The sequence below is a fragment of the Colias croceus genome, chromosome 18, assembly GCF_905220415.1.
Source record: "Colias croceus chromosome 18, ilColCroc2.1".
Taxonomy (NCBI): domain Eukaryota; kingdom Metazoa; phylum Arthropoda; class Insecta; order Lepidoptera; family Pieridae; genus Colias; species Colias croceus.
Genome location: NC_059554.1, coordinates 8,206,917 through 8,223,876, shown reverse-complemented (window position 1 = coordinate 8,223,876; position 16,960 = coordinate 8,206,917). Strand labels below are relative to the sequence as shown.

At 34.1% G+C, this 16,960-nt stretch overlaps 1 protein-coding gene across 2 annotated transcripts; it reads right to left on the bottom strand.

Annotated features, from left to right (window-relative positions):
• Positions 1–958: 958 nt before the first annotated feature.
• LOC123699642 (probable maleylacetoacetate isomerase 2) lies at positions 959–12,500 on the bottom strand. Of its 2 annotated transcripts, none has more exons than XM_045646636.1 (5): positions 12,226–12,500; positions 11,602–11,779; positions 11,150–11,268; positions 8,633–8,844; positions 959–2,437 (listed from the first exon to the last, which is right to left on the bottom strand). In XM_045646636.1, exons 1-5 carry the CDS (start codon positions 12,232–12,234, stop codon positions 2,311–2,313), a joined length of 645 nt encoding a protein of 214 aa, XP_045502592.1. In that variant the 5' UTR covers positions 12,235–12,500; the 3' UTR covers positions 959–2,310. The 2 variants fall into 2 exon arrangements, with proteins under 2 accessions (XP_045502592.1, XP_045502591.1); XM_045646635.1 differs by lacking the exon at positions 12,226–12,500 and adding an exon at positions 12,025–12,128.
• Between the last annotated feature and the right edge of the window lie 4,460 nt (positions 12,501–16,960).

Sequence of the window (16,960 nt, the reverse complement as noted above, 5' to 3'; positions counted from 1 at the left end):
GTGAAAATCGTAGTAAACTAAAAAAATACAATATTATAACTTTACAATTTTATACTTAATATAAAATAAGCATGGAATGTTTGTATTCATTATAACGAAATACAAAAATAACAATCTAACACACTTTTTCTTAAAATGATAATACAAAATTTTGCTAAAAAATTGTTCACCTACAATAATAATGTACTTGCCAAATTTGAAGAAAAATTTTAATATAAGAACATTGTGTCAGTTAACAAAACTTTATTTCAAAAACGTGAGTTGATTCACAATTAAGGTAAGCCAAGTAGACAAGATATTAATTAAAAAAATATATATACCTAGTTGTACTTATGTGCATCGATTTTTCCGCTATAAATATTATGATAGCTATCCCATTAGGAGAGGCAACACAATCTTTCAAAAGATGGCACTTCTAGCTTGAGACAATCATAAATTTCTTTACAACTTTTCAGATGTAAAATATGCATATCAAACTTAAATGTATCATTCTTGCGTGTTCCTGCTACATGATTAATTTTCAGATAGTGATCAATACTTAAAAGTTAATTGAAGATGCGAGTACTTAGCCTGGTAGCAATATCTTTATCACGTAAAAAAAATCTGATCTCAAAAGAGAGCTTTTGAACCGTTCCTCTATGTCCATGTGTATATTATAATGTTCATAAGCATATAAAAACATGTTCAATGCAGAAAACTCTATGTTTAGACATTTATGATATTATAAAGAGCTGAGGAAAACTGACGAACAATCTTTTCGAAGTTTGGCTTTTTGCTATAGCACTCATCTTCTTAATATATATAAATCTCGTGTCACAATGTTTGTCCTCAATGGACTCCGAAACCACTTAACCGATTATAATAAAATTCGCACACCATGTGCAGTTCGATCCAACTTGAGAGATAGGATAGTTTAAACATGTAGGTACCACGGGCGAAGCCGGGGCGGACCGCTAGTATCTATATATTTTTCGAACAAAGAGTAGTTTTACATAACACATCATAATATAACACGATTATGTAATTGGTCGCTATTTATGATATTATTTTACGTTATATTTTTTTACTATGTGTAACTCAAAGTTCTTAAGTACTTTAAAAAATACAAAGGAGCAAGAAATTTATTATAAAATAGCATCTCACATAAGCCAGTAGGTATTTTGTAAAGATACAATTCTAACATTGAATATAACTAGAGACTGGCCAGCCAAAGCTGAACCCAGTGTTTTTTGTAGCGGCCACATTATGGAATGTCATCATGGCGTTTCTGCGTAGTTAGTTGTCAGTTTTGTTGAAAACGGTTCAAATCATTTACTTTATTCATGTTTAAATCCTGCTGTGTTGTGTACCTAATGTACCTATATACTATGATCACCTTTATGAATATCAAAAGTTACCAGGTCAGCAGGTCTATATTTTAAATTTGCCGCCCTTTACTGGGTTCAGCTCTGGCTGGCCAGACTCTACCAAATGTGATCATGTGATTTACACCGATTTTCCTGTGTCCTTTTGGCGAGTAAAGAGACAAATAGCCGACAATCTTCCCTCTTTTTCTAAATAAAGAATGGTATCTATTTCTTTATCCATAATATCTCTATGATTTTCTGCTAGCGGCGACGTTTTACATTACAATTTATCTATAGCGTTTTTGATAATAGATAATATTACATCTATTCCAAAATCTATAATCAAATGATTTGGTCCAAAAAGGCTTTATAAATTAATTTATTTGTGGGCTTCTAATAATATTGCAAAGTTACCGTGCACGAATTATTATAAACACCACCGCTAACAATCTCACGGATTATCATTGGTGGCATTTTTTAATTTATTAACGTCTATGAGCGCGTCAAGCACGATCAGTTTATTGTTAGCTGGTAGCAATCCCATACATCCCACTCATCACCACCAAACCACCAAAACGCAACTGCGCTATAAACAAACATTCCTGTATTACCAATCCCACCTAACTGAAAATACATATCCCATCAACCATAACGTATTATTGATATAAGAAACCCAAAAAATACTTTATCAGTACCTACGCACAAATCCTAATCATTATAGCTTTTTTATTTAATTACCTGTCCCACCAACGTCAATGCATACAACACAAATAACTCTGATATATTAATTAAGTGGCTTCCACTCTTCTCACAAATCCCACTGCATAAGCAATACGTAGCTACATAAAACAAAACCGCAAATGACACGATGTCAGCTGATACCAATCCCACCCAAACTTGTTATCCCACTCATCCCAGCCATCCCACTGATCCCACCCGCACCCCCAACCCCATACACTATATATTATTTAGCGGCTTCAGGCGGGCAGTCCGGTTGTGCGGACGGGTGCGCGGCGCGGAATGCAGGGTGGTTCTCGAGCTCTCGGTCTATGCGCAGGATTATTGGGAACGGACGCAAATCCACGTGGAATCTGTGTGAAGAGAGTGTGTAATTGTTAAAAAAACACTGATGTATCAAGAAATATCTTCAAACAAATCCAGATTACACATTAATGTAATAAATATTAATAGAATAATATGAACAATACTCTAAATTTAACCAATTTGAAACCATTTGTAAATGACTTTCCAGCATAACAAAAATCAATAATATAAAAAAGTGTGTGTGTCGAGCACACGTGTCAGAAGTGAAACTTCTTTACCAAAATCGTCGCCTTACTCCATAACTTGACGGTATTGCCATGACGCGATGTTAAAATTTTAGTCAATGCGCCCCCAGTGGCGCGTCCTACGAGAAATTACTGATTTAGTTACGAGCAAATAATGTACGTAGGACGCGTGACGGTTTAAGAAGTTTCACTTCAAAAAAAAAAAAACAAAAAAAAAGTTAATTATAGTAGTCAAGTAACAAGTAACAAGCGAATCTCCTCCGAATCCCACATCTGTGGCAGTATCTAATAGATTTACATCTCTCCCAATCTAAGAGCAATAAACCTATAGAGTTCTTATATTGAGACAGAACAAAATACATATTTTCTAATCTACTTACTCTTAGTCAATAACAGCATAAGCCAGATTGAGATAGCGATAGAGTATCTGCACTGTCTTCAAACGTAGCGCGCCGGCAGTCAGTTTGTTTTCCAACCAGCTGGTGGGCTCAGTGTGTCAAGTGTTTTTAACGAAATATTTAGAAAATATAAAGTGTACAGTGTTTCTTTTTATTTGTCAGTGTGCTAAAATAACTATTGTATGTTTCTCAACCGGCTATCACTAGTCGAATGGGAGTTTTGGATAAAAACAATGTGCAAATATCTTTCCATCGGTAAGTGATTTTCAGCAAATTGATAAATATTTATGTTTTAAACCTATTTGAAGGTTTTATCAAGCGCTTTTTTGTAATTTTATGTTGTAACTGTAACATTTACCCACTTTATGGGGTTGTGGAATATAGAATAATGAAATAATTTTTAAAAAATGTCACAATAATATCACGTTTGGCATTTTGTTTACCACCGTAGTGTTGTAACACATCTAGCGTATATTATCGATTTATGACAAAAAATCTATTTCATATTAACGTTGATTTATTTATTTTGATTCTTATATCAGATTTATATTATGTAGTTGTTGTTGCAAATAATAGATGTAAATTTTTTACCGCCGGAAAATAAAACGGCCACGTGGTTGTTTTATTTGCCTTATGTGTTTTAGTTTTCGTTTGTTGTTTATTAATTTCTCTTTCAGATTATTAATGAATTCATTTTGTTTTAGATTTCCAGAGCTAAATAAAAAATGGGTATAAAACATGAGACATGAGTTGATTGGACGCCGCCACAATTTGCTATATTGTGTTCACTGCATTTCGAGCCTGCGTGTTATCAAGATGGATACTCTAGAAGAATTGTGCAATCTTACGCTTACGTTTTTTTTGTTCCTGTAGTTAGATAATAAATACATTTGATTAAAGAGAGTGAATTTTTATTTTGAAATTTTTTACACATAAGTTACTTTAAATGTGTAACTATGTGAAAATTAAACGGTTGATTAAATGACAGTTCTCATAGATGAGAAACTACTATTGAAATACATACTTAATATACATGCGTTTTCAAAGAAAAACCCGCATAGTTCCCATTCCTGTTGGATTTACGGGATCAAAAGTAATTTTTCCAAATTTCATTGTAATCGGTTTAGTAGTATTCGCGTGAAAGAGTAACAAACATTCATCCTCACAAACTTTCGCTTTATTAATAGGATGTTAGGAAAATGTTTTCATTAAGACTGTCCTTTTATTAACTTGTTAAAATGCTGCATGATTCCTTCATGCTGACTGTGCCTTTCTCCTCACTCCTTTAACTTTATCATCATTTCCTTCTTTATTTTAAATTACATTTCAAGTTTTAAAATTTATTTTATAATATACTAGCTTTCCGCCCGCGTTTTTAAAGAAAATCCTGCACAGTTCCCGTTCACGTGGGATTTCCGGGATAAAACCTAACCTATGTGTGTATGTACAAAATTTCATTGTAATCGGTTCCGCAGTGAAAGAATAACATCCATTCTCGCATAATTTCGCATTTATTATATACCAATAATGTATTCAACTGAAATTAATTATAAGTTTTGTTTTTTTTATTTATTATTTCACGAATCCGTAAATGCAAAATACATTCACGATTTTATCGATTGAAGCACATCCCATCACTATCACCTTCTATCTAACTAAATACGTACCTATAGTAAAAATGGTGCCATGACTATGTTGAAACGTAGCTTGTTGTCTATAGCTGTCTCATTCTTTCATACGACGTTTTCTTTAGATAGAGAGAAACAAATATATGTAAATTGTATACGCTCGATACAAGTACTCTATAGGTTTATTGCTCTTAGCTCCCAATAGATCAACCTGAAAGTGAAAACAATAACACTTCTAATCTAGGTAAAAACAAACCTCCTCCTATTGTCCTGTATGGAATAGAAGATGTAAATGAATTATCAAAATTAATTGAATCGGTTTGCGATCCGAAACTCTTTAAAATAAGGATAATAAATAAAAATTTGCTCCGAGTTCTTGTGGAATGCTCAAACACCTATAAGAACGTTATATCAATAATTAGGGCTAAGGGATTAATAGGTCACACATTTCCTCACCTAAAGAAAAGAAGGCGTATCGCATTGTAATAAAGAAGCTTCACTATTCGACACCTCACAAAGAAATAATCGATGCGATAGAAGCTACAGGTAACAAAGTCCGCGGTGAAATAATAAATGCCCGCTTCGGTCCAGACAAGTCGCCTTCTTTTACATTCTTTGTTAATTTAGAACCTAATGATAATAATAAAGCTGTAAAAGATATTGAATATATTTACCATCAACGAGTTACAATAGAAGATCCTCGCAAATCAATAAAAATTGTTCAGTGCTACCGTTGTCAGCAATATGGCCACTCTAAGAACAACTGCATGAGGCCCTATAGATGTGTCAAATGCGGAGAGAGTCACAAAACTGCAGACTGTCCAAAAAAGGACCGCAACACCCCTGCTAAATGTGCTCTATGCTCGTGCGACCATCCAGCGAATTATAAAGGCTGTCAAGTTTACCTGGAAATCTCATCCAGAAAGGCAAACCGAAGATATAATACTCCTCGCGAGCCAACGAAGGAGAAAATAGAAATTAAACCTACACAAGAACACTATAGAACGACAGTTATACCACCTCATTCTACCAAACTGCGTGACAATTGCAGCTACTCGGATGTCACAGCAAACAGACACAAGATTGACGGTGACCTGAAAAATTCAAAAAATGAAAAGAACTCTCAACAAAGTCGTATTGAACAACTTCTTATAAAGCAATCTGAAAAGATAGACCAACTCATTCAACAAATAGGTACCCTTCTTAACCTATTGACCTCCATCGTCTCTAAATCACATTCATAGTTCCCCTACGCATTGCAACCTGGAACATCAACGGATTATCGTCTAACATTCAAGAACTTGAGGAAGTGATCCATAGTAACAAACTCGACATAGTCTTGATTTCCGAGTCTCATGCCACCAAAACCAGTTCCTATCGAATAAAGGGTTTCAATATTTATTTCACTCCTCATCCCGTTAGTGGAAAAGCGCATGCAGGCACTGCCATAATCATGAGATCAAATCTTAAGCACAGTGTACTAGAGAACTATGCAACGCAGCATATTCAAGCTACCAATATTAAACTACATGATCGAGCGGGTGACATTACACTGTCCGCGATATACTGCCCACCCAAACATACAATCACCCCACAAATGTTTGACAACTACTTTTGCCGACTAGGCAACAAATTCATATCTGGAGGGGATTGGAATGCTAAGCATACATACTGGGGCTCCCGCATTTCCTTACCAAGAGGCCGATCTCTTAAAAGCTGTCTGGATACTCACCATCTTACTCCCATATCTACCGGTGAACCAACAAGCTGGCCGGCTGATCGCAACAAGTCCCCTGACCTCCTAGACTTTTTCGTAACGAAGGGAGTCAGCCATCTTTACACCTCCGTGGAATCGAGTTTGGATGGTTCATCCGATCATACACCGGTTATTCTTACCCTGAGTACTTCTGTCATTCACGTCGAGCAGACAGATGCCTTGTATAATCATAAAACTGACTGGCAAGGGTTTCGTAGCTTCTTGGAGGAAAACATTAAACTTAACATTTCCATGAAGACCCCAGAAGATGTTGACAACGCTTGTGAGTCCTTTACAAATCTGATCCAGGTTTCTTCATGGAAAAACTCACCTTGCATAACATATCCCCCATTGACGGCATCCCAATCTACAGTCATCAAAACAAAACTCTTAGAGAAAAGGCGATTACGACGTATCTGGCAGCAGTCTCACCATCCAACCGATAAGACTGCCTTTAATAAATCTGCAAAACAATTAAAGCAGCTTTTACTAGATTCTGCAAACTCCAACTTTCGTAATACTATAGAAAGAATGTCACCGCAAGGAAAAGGAGATGCTTCGCTCTGGAAAGCTATTAAAACCAACAAAAGGCCACAAGAACATCTGCATCCAATCAAGTCCTCAAATTCATGGGCGCTAACCGACGCTGAAAAAGCAGAAGCATTTGCAAATCATCTAGAGAATGTCTTCAAGCCGAATGATGGTAACGACGAACCTGATGTGATTGACATACTCAGTCAGGATCTTCAGCTCTGCTTACCACTTAAACCCGCATCACCAAAAGAAATCGCTCGCGAAATAAGAAGACTGAATTCCAACAAGGCTCCTGGTTTTGATTTGATCACTCCAAAACATCTAAAAAACTTACCTCGCAAGTGCATAACATTTCTTGCTTCCCTATTCAATGCGATACTCAGATTGTCATATTTTCCGAAGATATGGAAAATCTCGGAAATCATCATGATCCACAAACCTGGAAAATCTCCCCATGAGGCTGCTTCGTACCGTCCCATAAGTCTGACACCGGTTCTCTCGAAACTATGGGAGAAGATATTCGTAGTACGCTTGATGGAGCATATGGACAACTGTGATCTTGTTCCTAGACATCAATTTGGATTTCGAAAGCAGCACTCCACCATAGAGCAGATGCACCGGGTTCACCAAGAGATCCGACGCTGCTTTGAAATGAACCAATACTGCTCGGCGGCTTTTCTGGATGTCCAACAAGCGTTCGACAGAGTGTGGCACAAGGGCTTACTGTGCAAAGTGAAAGATAAACTACCTCATTCTCAACTACCACAAGGCTCTGTTCTCGGCCCTGTTCTATACAAAATATTTACTGCTGACCTACCAGTAGCTAGTGACGTAACCGTTGCAACTTATGCTGATGATGTAGCCTACCTTGCTAGAGATGATATCCCAATAGCAGCAAGTGATAAGCTTCAACGCTTACTGGATGTAACCTGTGAATGGATGAGGAAGTGGCGCATCCGTACAAGTGCTCAGAAGTCACACCACATTACATTCACCTTAAGGAGAGGCAACTGCCCCCCAGTCAAATTTGGTGATGATGTGCTGACGGATAGCGAACATGTTAAATACTTGGGCTTCAACCTAGACCGAAGACTCACCTGGGTCACCCACATCAAAAAGAAACGAGACGAAATAAATTTTAAGTTTCGCAACCTGCAGTGGCTTATGGGAAGAAACTCTGTCCTGTCTGTGGACAATAAGCTATTAATCTACAACACCGTTTTAAAACCTATCTGGACCTATGGTGTCCCATTGTGGGGAACTGCCAGTAAAAGTAACATTATGTGCATTCAACGTATCCAGAATCACATACTGCGTACCATCGCAAGCGCCCCCTGGTTTACCAGAAATGTGGAGATCCATGAATATCTGAATGTACCGACCGTTCAAGCTGAAATTGACAAATTTAAAAATAGATATGCCGACCGCCTGTCGCGTCACCCCAATCCCCTTGCCCATGAACTTGTAAAACCTTCCCCTATGACCAAAAGGCTGAAAAGGAAGGATGTTTTCTAGAAGACAGACGAGACGCTGGTCTCGTCGTCTACATAATCTCACGCAGGCACCACATCTGCTTATAGTCTTGCGACTGATTGCAGATTAAACGGCAAAAAAAAAAAATTATAGTAGTGTCATCAAAAAGTTCTTTTACACTGTCCAAAACACCAGTAAAATGTCTTACCTTCTAGCATTAAACACCTGCGGTACAAGACAGCAGTCAGCGAGCGATATCTCGTCCCCTACACAGTACTTCCCCGCTATGGACGCGAGTATCTTCTCCACGGCTCGGAAACCACGCGTGATCCAGTGCTGTGCCCACTCTTTCTTCTTCTCTTCTCCCACGTGGATAAGAACGATTAGGTTCTGTAACGGCTGTATACCTGATGATATTACCTGAAAATGACATAGATGACAATAATTAATATGGACGTAAATAATTATTTGAAGTTCTCTTTATATTTATCCTAATTATCGTACTAATAATACAAATGCGAAAGTTTGTATTTTTGTTTGTTACTCCTTCACGCAAAAACTGCTAAACTGATTTTCATAAAATTTGGCACACACAGAGGGTAAGTAGTATTAACATAATTATAGGATAGGTTTTATCCCTGAAATCCCACAGGAACGGGAACTATGCGGGTTATTATTTGAAAACGCGGGCGAAGGTATTGAATATTCCCTTTTATCTTCTTAGTATAAGGTTTTCTTTTCATAATATAATTCAACCAACTAAAAAAAAAGTTCTCAATTTGACTATATTTTTTTCCTATTGTTACCTCAGTACTTTCGATTAAGGTGAACCAATATTGATTTTTTTTTTGACGTGATAACGTCTTTAAAATCGTTTTAGTCGGGTGACATGTTCAGAAACTTGTGTCACTCCAAAACCTCACGAGTGCGATCGCAGGTATAACGAGAGAGACGGACCGATCTCCCGTCTCATCTCATCATAAAACGTACTTATCACGTAAACATCTCGATCGTAAACCTACTTTACAAACAACCAATTTTTTTATTAACAGAAAACTAGTTCTGTTCGGACAATGTCTAGTAGTTTAGTTCTGATAATTTTATGACGGTTTGGTTTTTACTTTTTATTAAGTGTTATGTATATTTCTGAAAAAAAGGTGTTTTATTTATATATATCGAATTATTTATAAAAAATTATTTACAAAATCGGTTCAAACATTCTCGAGATTTGCGCTTAGCAACAAATATAGCGTTTCATTTTTATATTATACTAGCTGTTCCCCGCGGTTTCACCCGCGTGGCTCCGCTCCTGTTGGTCTTAGCGTGATGATATAAAGCCTATAATGGCCTTTCTCGATAAATAAGCTATCTAACACCGAAATAATTTTTCGAATCGGACCAGTAGTTTCTGAGATTAGCACGTTCAAACAAACAAACAAACTCTTCAGCTTTATAATATTAGTATAGATATTACAGTGCCACAAACTTAACTGACCCGGTGACGGTGTCACTGATGTCGATTTTAGTGCCGTGAAATAGTACTTCCCCGGATGCAAGGGTAAAAATAATGTCATTGCCAATGGTGTAAATTAACATAAATAAGTAACTTTTTATTTATACAAAATATTCCGTATGAAAAGTCTGTGAAAATGTGACATTTCAAAAAGGCGGTATGTAGTTCCAGTTTTTGCCACCGGGTCAGTTAAGTTTGTGGCACTATAAGTACCTTGTGTGCTCATGTTGAGCAAATGTCGTAATAATGTGTTAATAAAATTTGGGCGATTTATTTGCTTTTTAAATAAAGTAGTTTGTCATTTCATTCTTTAAATATATCTCAAGGTACATTCAAGGTTGAGAATTGAGATATGTGCTAATTTATATATTCATAGTTAAAATGATGTTATGTTTGATAGCACAGATACCATAGTACTCAGACAATGATAAGTGTTATCACTTTAATATGTATCTGATGATATAACTATTGAAAATAATATGTTATGAAATAAATCAAAATACCTGATAAGAAATGTCTGATACATTAAAAATGTTAAAATCTAAATGAAAAGAAAGCTGCAATGATATAGATATATAATAATATATTATTGTAATATAGGTGAATCAATAATTACAAAGATAAATTTTGGGTGGATGTTTGTCCTTCTATTCTAGAACTACAGTACTTAATTTACAATACTGTAGTACTTACTTAATACTACATGATTATACTTATTTATGTGATTGTTGCAGTAGTTGAAATAATTATTATGTAGGTATATAATATAATAAAATGAAATAATGAAATAATTCATTATGTATATATTTATAAGTAGTTATTTGGTTTAAATCTATTATAATTAAATTTTAATTACTGCACCACCTATTGTTTTTCCCCTTTTTTTAATTCAAAATCCTACCCATAGGTTGCCTGGTAGAAATCGCTTAGTGGCGATAAGGCCGCCTTTTTGGCTTAACATTATAATATTGTCTTTTTATTTTTGTTTTATTGTCTGTTTTTTGGTGCTAAATAAAGTGTATTTATTATTATTATATGGTCTAAATCTAATAAGAAAAAACCATCCAAATCTCCATCTACATGCTCTGTTAATTCAAACACACTATTTTTTTTATACTATGACATAAATTCATTAATTTAAACCAGAACTTATTAAGGAATTAATAAAAAAATAGATACATTATGATGTAACTATATGGAATTCATAGTTACCTCACAAATCTCTCTAACTTTTGCCCGTTTATAGCAGTCTTGAGGCATCAATGGCCTTTGAGGTCTTGTCTCTTCTAAATAATGCATTATACTTAGTGATTCTATTAAGGTATGCCCATCTGAAAGATTAAAACAAATAAATTGTTATGATAATTATATAATTTAATACTTTTTTCAGTATAACAATTAACAACTTATCTGTAATGTTAAAGAAATTCTGTTAAAGCACCAGCCACCATGAATAGGTACTTTAATTCTAAATTAACTTCTATTAAATATTATATTTTTTAACACAAATTAAACAAAAACAAAATTAAACATCAATATTAGCACAATTTTTTTCATTAGCAAACAAAAAGATTCAAATTTCAATTAACATTCAACATTTTTCTATCCTGTTCTAGAATTATTCTTAATTTGAATTTGAAATTAAAAAAATACCTATGAATTACCTATAACCAGTGATGGGACCTGTTCCATAGGATTGACTTCTCTATATTCATTGCAGTGCTGCTCCCCTCCACCCTTGATGAGGCTGACTGCTTTTATATCATATGGTATTTCTTTTAAATTTAAAGCAATTCTAACACGCCAGGAACATGAGCTCCGCCAGTATGAATACAGCACTGGCTGTAAATAAATAGATGCGAACAATTTATGCTAGTAAAAACTATGTTACAACAGCATATTAATTATTGATTTTGATATAGACCGAAGATAAATTTTTAGTTAGGTTTCTTGGAAAAAAATTAAGTTGAAAGGATTAAAAAGAAATAAAAGGTTTATGAAATACATATTTCGTGGTAACCTGGATTGCTTGCCGTTAAAACCGCGGCTTTAAAATTACATTGTGTAATTTCAAACAAATAATTTACCTTATCATCAGTTTTCTCACCCATTTTCCGAAAATGTTTTAAATAATAATGTACACAAGTTCTCGCTAGCAGACACTCGATAGGACTGGTCTAACCAGTATCTAATATCTATTTAAAATTTAAATATTGTACTGTATTTATCTAGATAAACAAGTATTTAAATTAACTTACAATAAAAATAACAAAAGCCTGTTTTATTACCTTGGCCATTGGAGAAATATTTTCGTATTTGGAATAGTAAATAATTTTGGCGGTGTTCACAGAACCTTTTATTATTAAAATTATTATTTGCTTCTAAAAAGCAAATTTAATATTATGGATTGTTTTTATTTTATGTTGGTCCTGTATACTAATATGCTGAAAGATAAATATAGTAAAATTACATTCAGATATGTTAATTTATTATTATTTGTAATCAACAGCCAAAATGCGGCATCAATAATTGATATTATGCTAATAAAATTTTTAATATGAAAAATTTAATTAGCAGCCGCTCAGCGACAAACGCCTTTTTTTAATTTTAAAGTGACAATTGACATTTTAAACTTCAGGCAGCACTTTTTTAATTTTAAAGTGACAATTGACATTTTAAACTTCAGGCAGGCTATTTCGAATTTTTTTTACAGATTCATGCAAAGGCTAGGTCCACATTTGTAGCATCTTGACGTATCACGATCAGTCGTATCGTATCGAGTATTTGTATCATAAATATGGACGCTCATTTGTCCATGTCGTATTATAAAGGCGTATCTTGAAAAAAAACGCGTCCATACTTATCAACTGCTGTATCATGTCAGTGTATCATTATAACACTTTCGTTATCCCAGCTCATCTTTAATGTTTAGTGTTTACTCCTCTTTCACAAACCACGAAATGGCGGGAACACAGGCAATGATCGCGTATCAATTGCATTCACGTCCAAACTTGAGCGATACGATGTGTATCCTCTTTGATGATAGCGGAAAAACCGACACACGATGGTTCGCGGTCTATCACGTATATCGTATCGTAATACAGTATCAAAATACGTCCATACCACCGATCGTGATACGCGTATCAGATACGAGGTGTATCATGATACACGGTTAGTGCGGATCGGGCCGTATCAGATACGGCGTGTATCATCAACGGTTATCATCTTGCGTCCAAACTAGCGATCATGATACGCGCCGAGGCCACGCAACGGAGATACGATACACCGAAATGCTACAAATGTGGACCCGGCTTAAGGCGTAAGCTGCGATCATAAAATTAACAAAGAACATTCGTTCATACTAAAATTGTCTAGAACAATTGGTTCCAGTTTATTGCTTATATCAGAAGCTTAAAAAAGTAAATCTGCTTAGATTTAGAATATCAAAATAAATTTTGGATGAATGGTTTATAGGTAAACCAGAATCTGATGGCAATTATGGAAATCAAAATTTTGAGTGTGCAACCCTAGGGAAAATGGACTGAATGATCTTGATACTGCTTATTTTTTATTTTGTCTTCAATATCATTAGTCACATTACATAAGTGGACAATACTGTACTTAATAATGAGATATCCACTTAATATTATGTAGGTATATACTTACATGTATAATATAGGTACAATTATACATATTACTTTTATACAGGTAATACATATTATTATTTACATATACCTATATCTGTATATTCATTACGAGTATGCCATGTGAAAATATCGATATTATAATGATAATGTAGATCAAAACTGCTCATAATTTTTTATTAAATAAAATAAAAATGTTTATTTTCGTAAGTATTAAGAGATACACACATTATAAAATTGACTTGGACAGCTTGGACTTGAAGAATAGCCGTATTGGAAACTCCTGTAATAAGTTTTCATAAAATTATATTCTTATCAACAAACAATATTATAGTTACCTACATATAATACTTTTTAATCTATAGTATCAAAATGGGTAAGTCCAATTTACCCATTAAATTTTCAAAATTGAAAATTGTGATGTGTTGGACCCTTCTTCGTCAAATGTTTTTCTATACACATTATAAACAACACCTCTTGCTTGTGATCGCAGCGGCTTTTTCAACATTTTCGAAGATTTTTTAGACAAAATCCTAAAAATTATTCATCAACTGCAAAAAAGACAAATAATTTGACAACCAATTTGATAGTTGTCAAATAAGTTGCCACATGAAAATCTTTTATTTCTTAAATATAAATATGCCATCAGATTCTGGTAGACCTATAATACCATTAATACCAAGAAGCTTATATCCTCTAATACACTGGAGATTGCACTATGACCATTAACTTGAAACAAGAAACTATGACATTCAATGACGTCAGTCATGTTATTTGTCTCTTTCTGTCGAGTGACCACGCTGGTTTGTAAATTCAGGATTTTTCAAAATAGAAAAAACTAAAAATCATGGTCTATAAATAATAACGACATATATTTTTAACAGTATTTATATTATAATATTATGGTCATACTTTATAGGTAGGTACATACAATTTTAATTGGTATAGAATGATAGTTATAAATAACTTTTGGCTACAAAGCTTGGATATGAACCGATATATAGCATTAACATCCTTTGTAAATAGAGGAAAGTTGTGTTTTGCATCAGATGCTGTTTACCAAATTGTTAGCTACTCAGATCTTCTTTTTAAACGCGTTGCTTCGACGGGTCAATTTCAAGCCAGAATCATCAAAGAAAAACTGTTTATAGCAGCCTTGCACAAATTTCAGCTAACTTTACAAAGTTTATTTTTCAAAAGTTCGAAACTTCTTCAAAAACTGTTGAAACAGTTAGATCCACAGAAAGGCGCTGGTACGGATGGAATACCTTCAATTTTCATAAAAAAATGTGCAACTGGTTTGTTGACTCCTTTGCTAATACTTTTTAAACGTTCTTTCTCAGATGGTATCTTTCCGAGTCGATGGAAGGAAGCACAAATAGTTCCAATTCATAAGAGTAAATCAAAATTAGACATAACAAATTACAGAGGTATATCTATTCTTAATGTATTAGGTAAAATTTTGGAACGTATCGCTTATGATAACATATATTATTTAGCATTAAAATGTATTCCTCATAATCATCATGGTTTCATTAAATCACGTAGCGTTACATCCAACCTTCTTGAATTTACTCATTCTATCAATATAGATTTAGATGACAAGTCACAAGTCGACGTCATCTATACTGATTTCGAGAAGGCATTCGATCGGGTCGACCATAATATATTGTTGACGAAGCTTTATGCCATCGGTATCAGAGGAAACCTCCTTAGATGGATTGAATCATACATAAAGAATCGCCATCAAGCTACAGTCATCGGTGGTTTCCGATCAAACTTTATTAAAGTAACATCCGGTGTACCACAGGGCTCGCATCTCGGCCCCTTATTATACAACGTATTTCTTTACGATTTATCTGATTGTTTTCTTGATTCTAAGTTCCTTGTATTTGCAGACGATAAAAAACTTTACAAAAAAATCAACAGTCTAGAAGACTGTATTAAGCTGCAAGGTGATCTCGATCGACTGACACTGTATTACAAAACTAATAAAATATCTATTAATATTAACAAATGCCAATTAATTACTTTTACCCGGAAAAAAAAGGATGTCATTAATTTCAATTACAAACTAAACAATGTATCACTCGAAAGAACAACACAGGTTAGAGACTTAGGTGTTATTCATGACATTAAACTTACGCATAACGATCATGTTGAATTTATTATACAAAAAGCGTACAAAAATTTAGGTTTCATACTTCGGACTTGTGATGCATTCACAGATATCTTATGTTTAAAAGTGCTATATTTTGCGTATGTGCGAAGCGTACTAGAATTTGCGAGTCCGATCTGGCGTCCCTCTTATCGCTGTTATATTGACCGTTTGGAAAATATTCAAAAAATATTTATTAGGAAACTTAATTTTATATCGAAGACCTCTTGTGCTAATTACCTTGAAGGATGCTCTCTCCAAAGGATCAATACACTCGAACAACGGAGAGATATTATTGACATGATGCTGCTTTACGACATAATGCGTAATAGACTGGACTGTCCAAATATTCTCGGTAATATATCACTACAAACACCGTCATTACGAACAAGGCATTGCCAACTATTAAAGGTTCCCCTCGCTTCAACCAAACACCTGCAAAATTCTACACTCTTCCGTCTACCTGATATTTACAATAAGAAATTTTCAAGTGTTGACATATTTCATCTCTCCCGTAACAGTTTTAAAAAAGCAGTAACAGACATCACCAATTCAATAATTTCTTAAGTTTACTTTTACACATTCTCACCACACTACACCATTATACACAACACACACAGTACACACATTCACACATCCATACCAAACATTCTATAATGGGTAGGTACGTTTTCCTCTTTTTTGTATATCATGTCCAAAAACATATATATGTATAAATTAATTTTTTCCACTTTATCATTGTTATAATTAATGTAAAACTACTGTCACATTAATTGTCTTATTATTGGTATTCCTTTTTATTGGCGTATTGTTTTGTTAAAGTTAAATAAAAATATTGTAATACAAATAGCTGTAAGGAATCTATGTATGTAAAAAATAAAAATAAAATAAATAAAAAGGTATTTTTTTCTGGGTCGTAATCCTCAGTAACCTTGATGGGCACATATATTTCTTTTTATTTTACTTTTTGGAAAGCTGAAATACCTAAAACAAAAAATGAGGTAAGTTAAAAAAGTATAAATTTCAATGTAAAAACGAACAATCTTATAACTACATGTGAGTGCAATACCGATGTCGAGTGTTGTTTCATTACTAGTAAAAATCTTGAAAATGGTGTTCTAAATTTCATCATAATATTGTTATTACAATATATTCTCTTCACTATCCATAAAAACTTGTCATCATGGTTACCTTACTTGTTAATTTTGTTTATTGAAAACT

Coding starts and splice junctions, on each gene's coding strand:
- LOC123699642 (XM_045646635.1), bottom strand. CDS start 12,048: ATGGGTGAGAAAACTGATGATAAG. Junction 11,780..12,024: donor GTGAGAAAACTGATGATAAG/GTAAATTATTTG, acceptor ATTTATTTACAG/CCAGTGCTGTATTCATACTG. Junction 11,269..11,601: donor GGTCCCATCACTGGTTATAG/GTAATTCATAGG, acceptor TTAATCTTTCAG/ATGGGCATACCTTAATAGAA.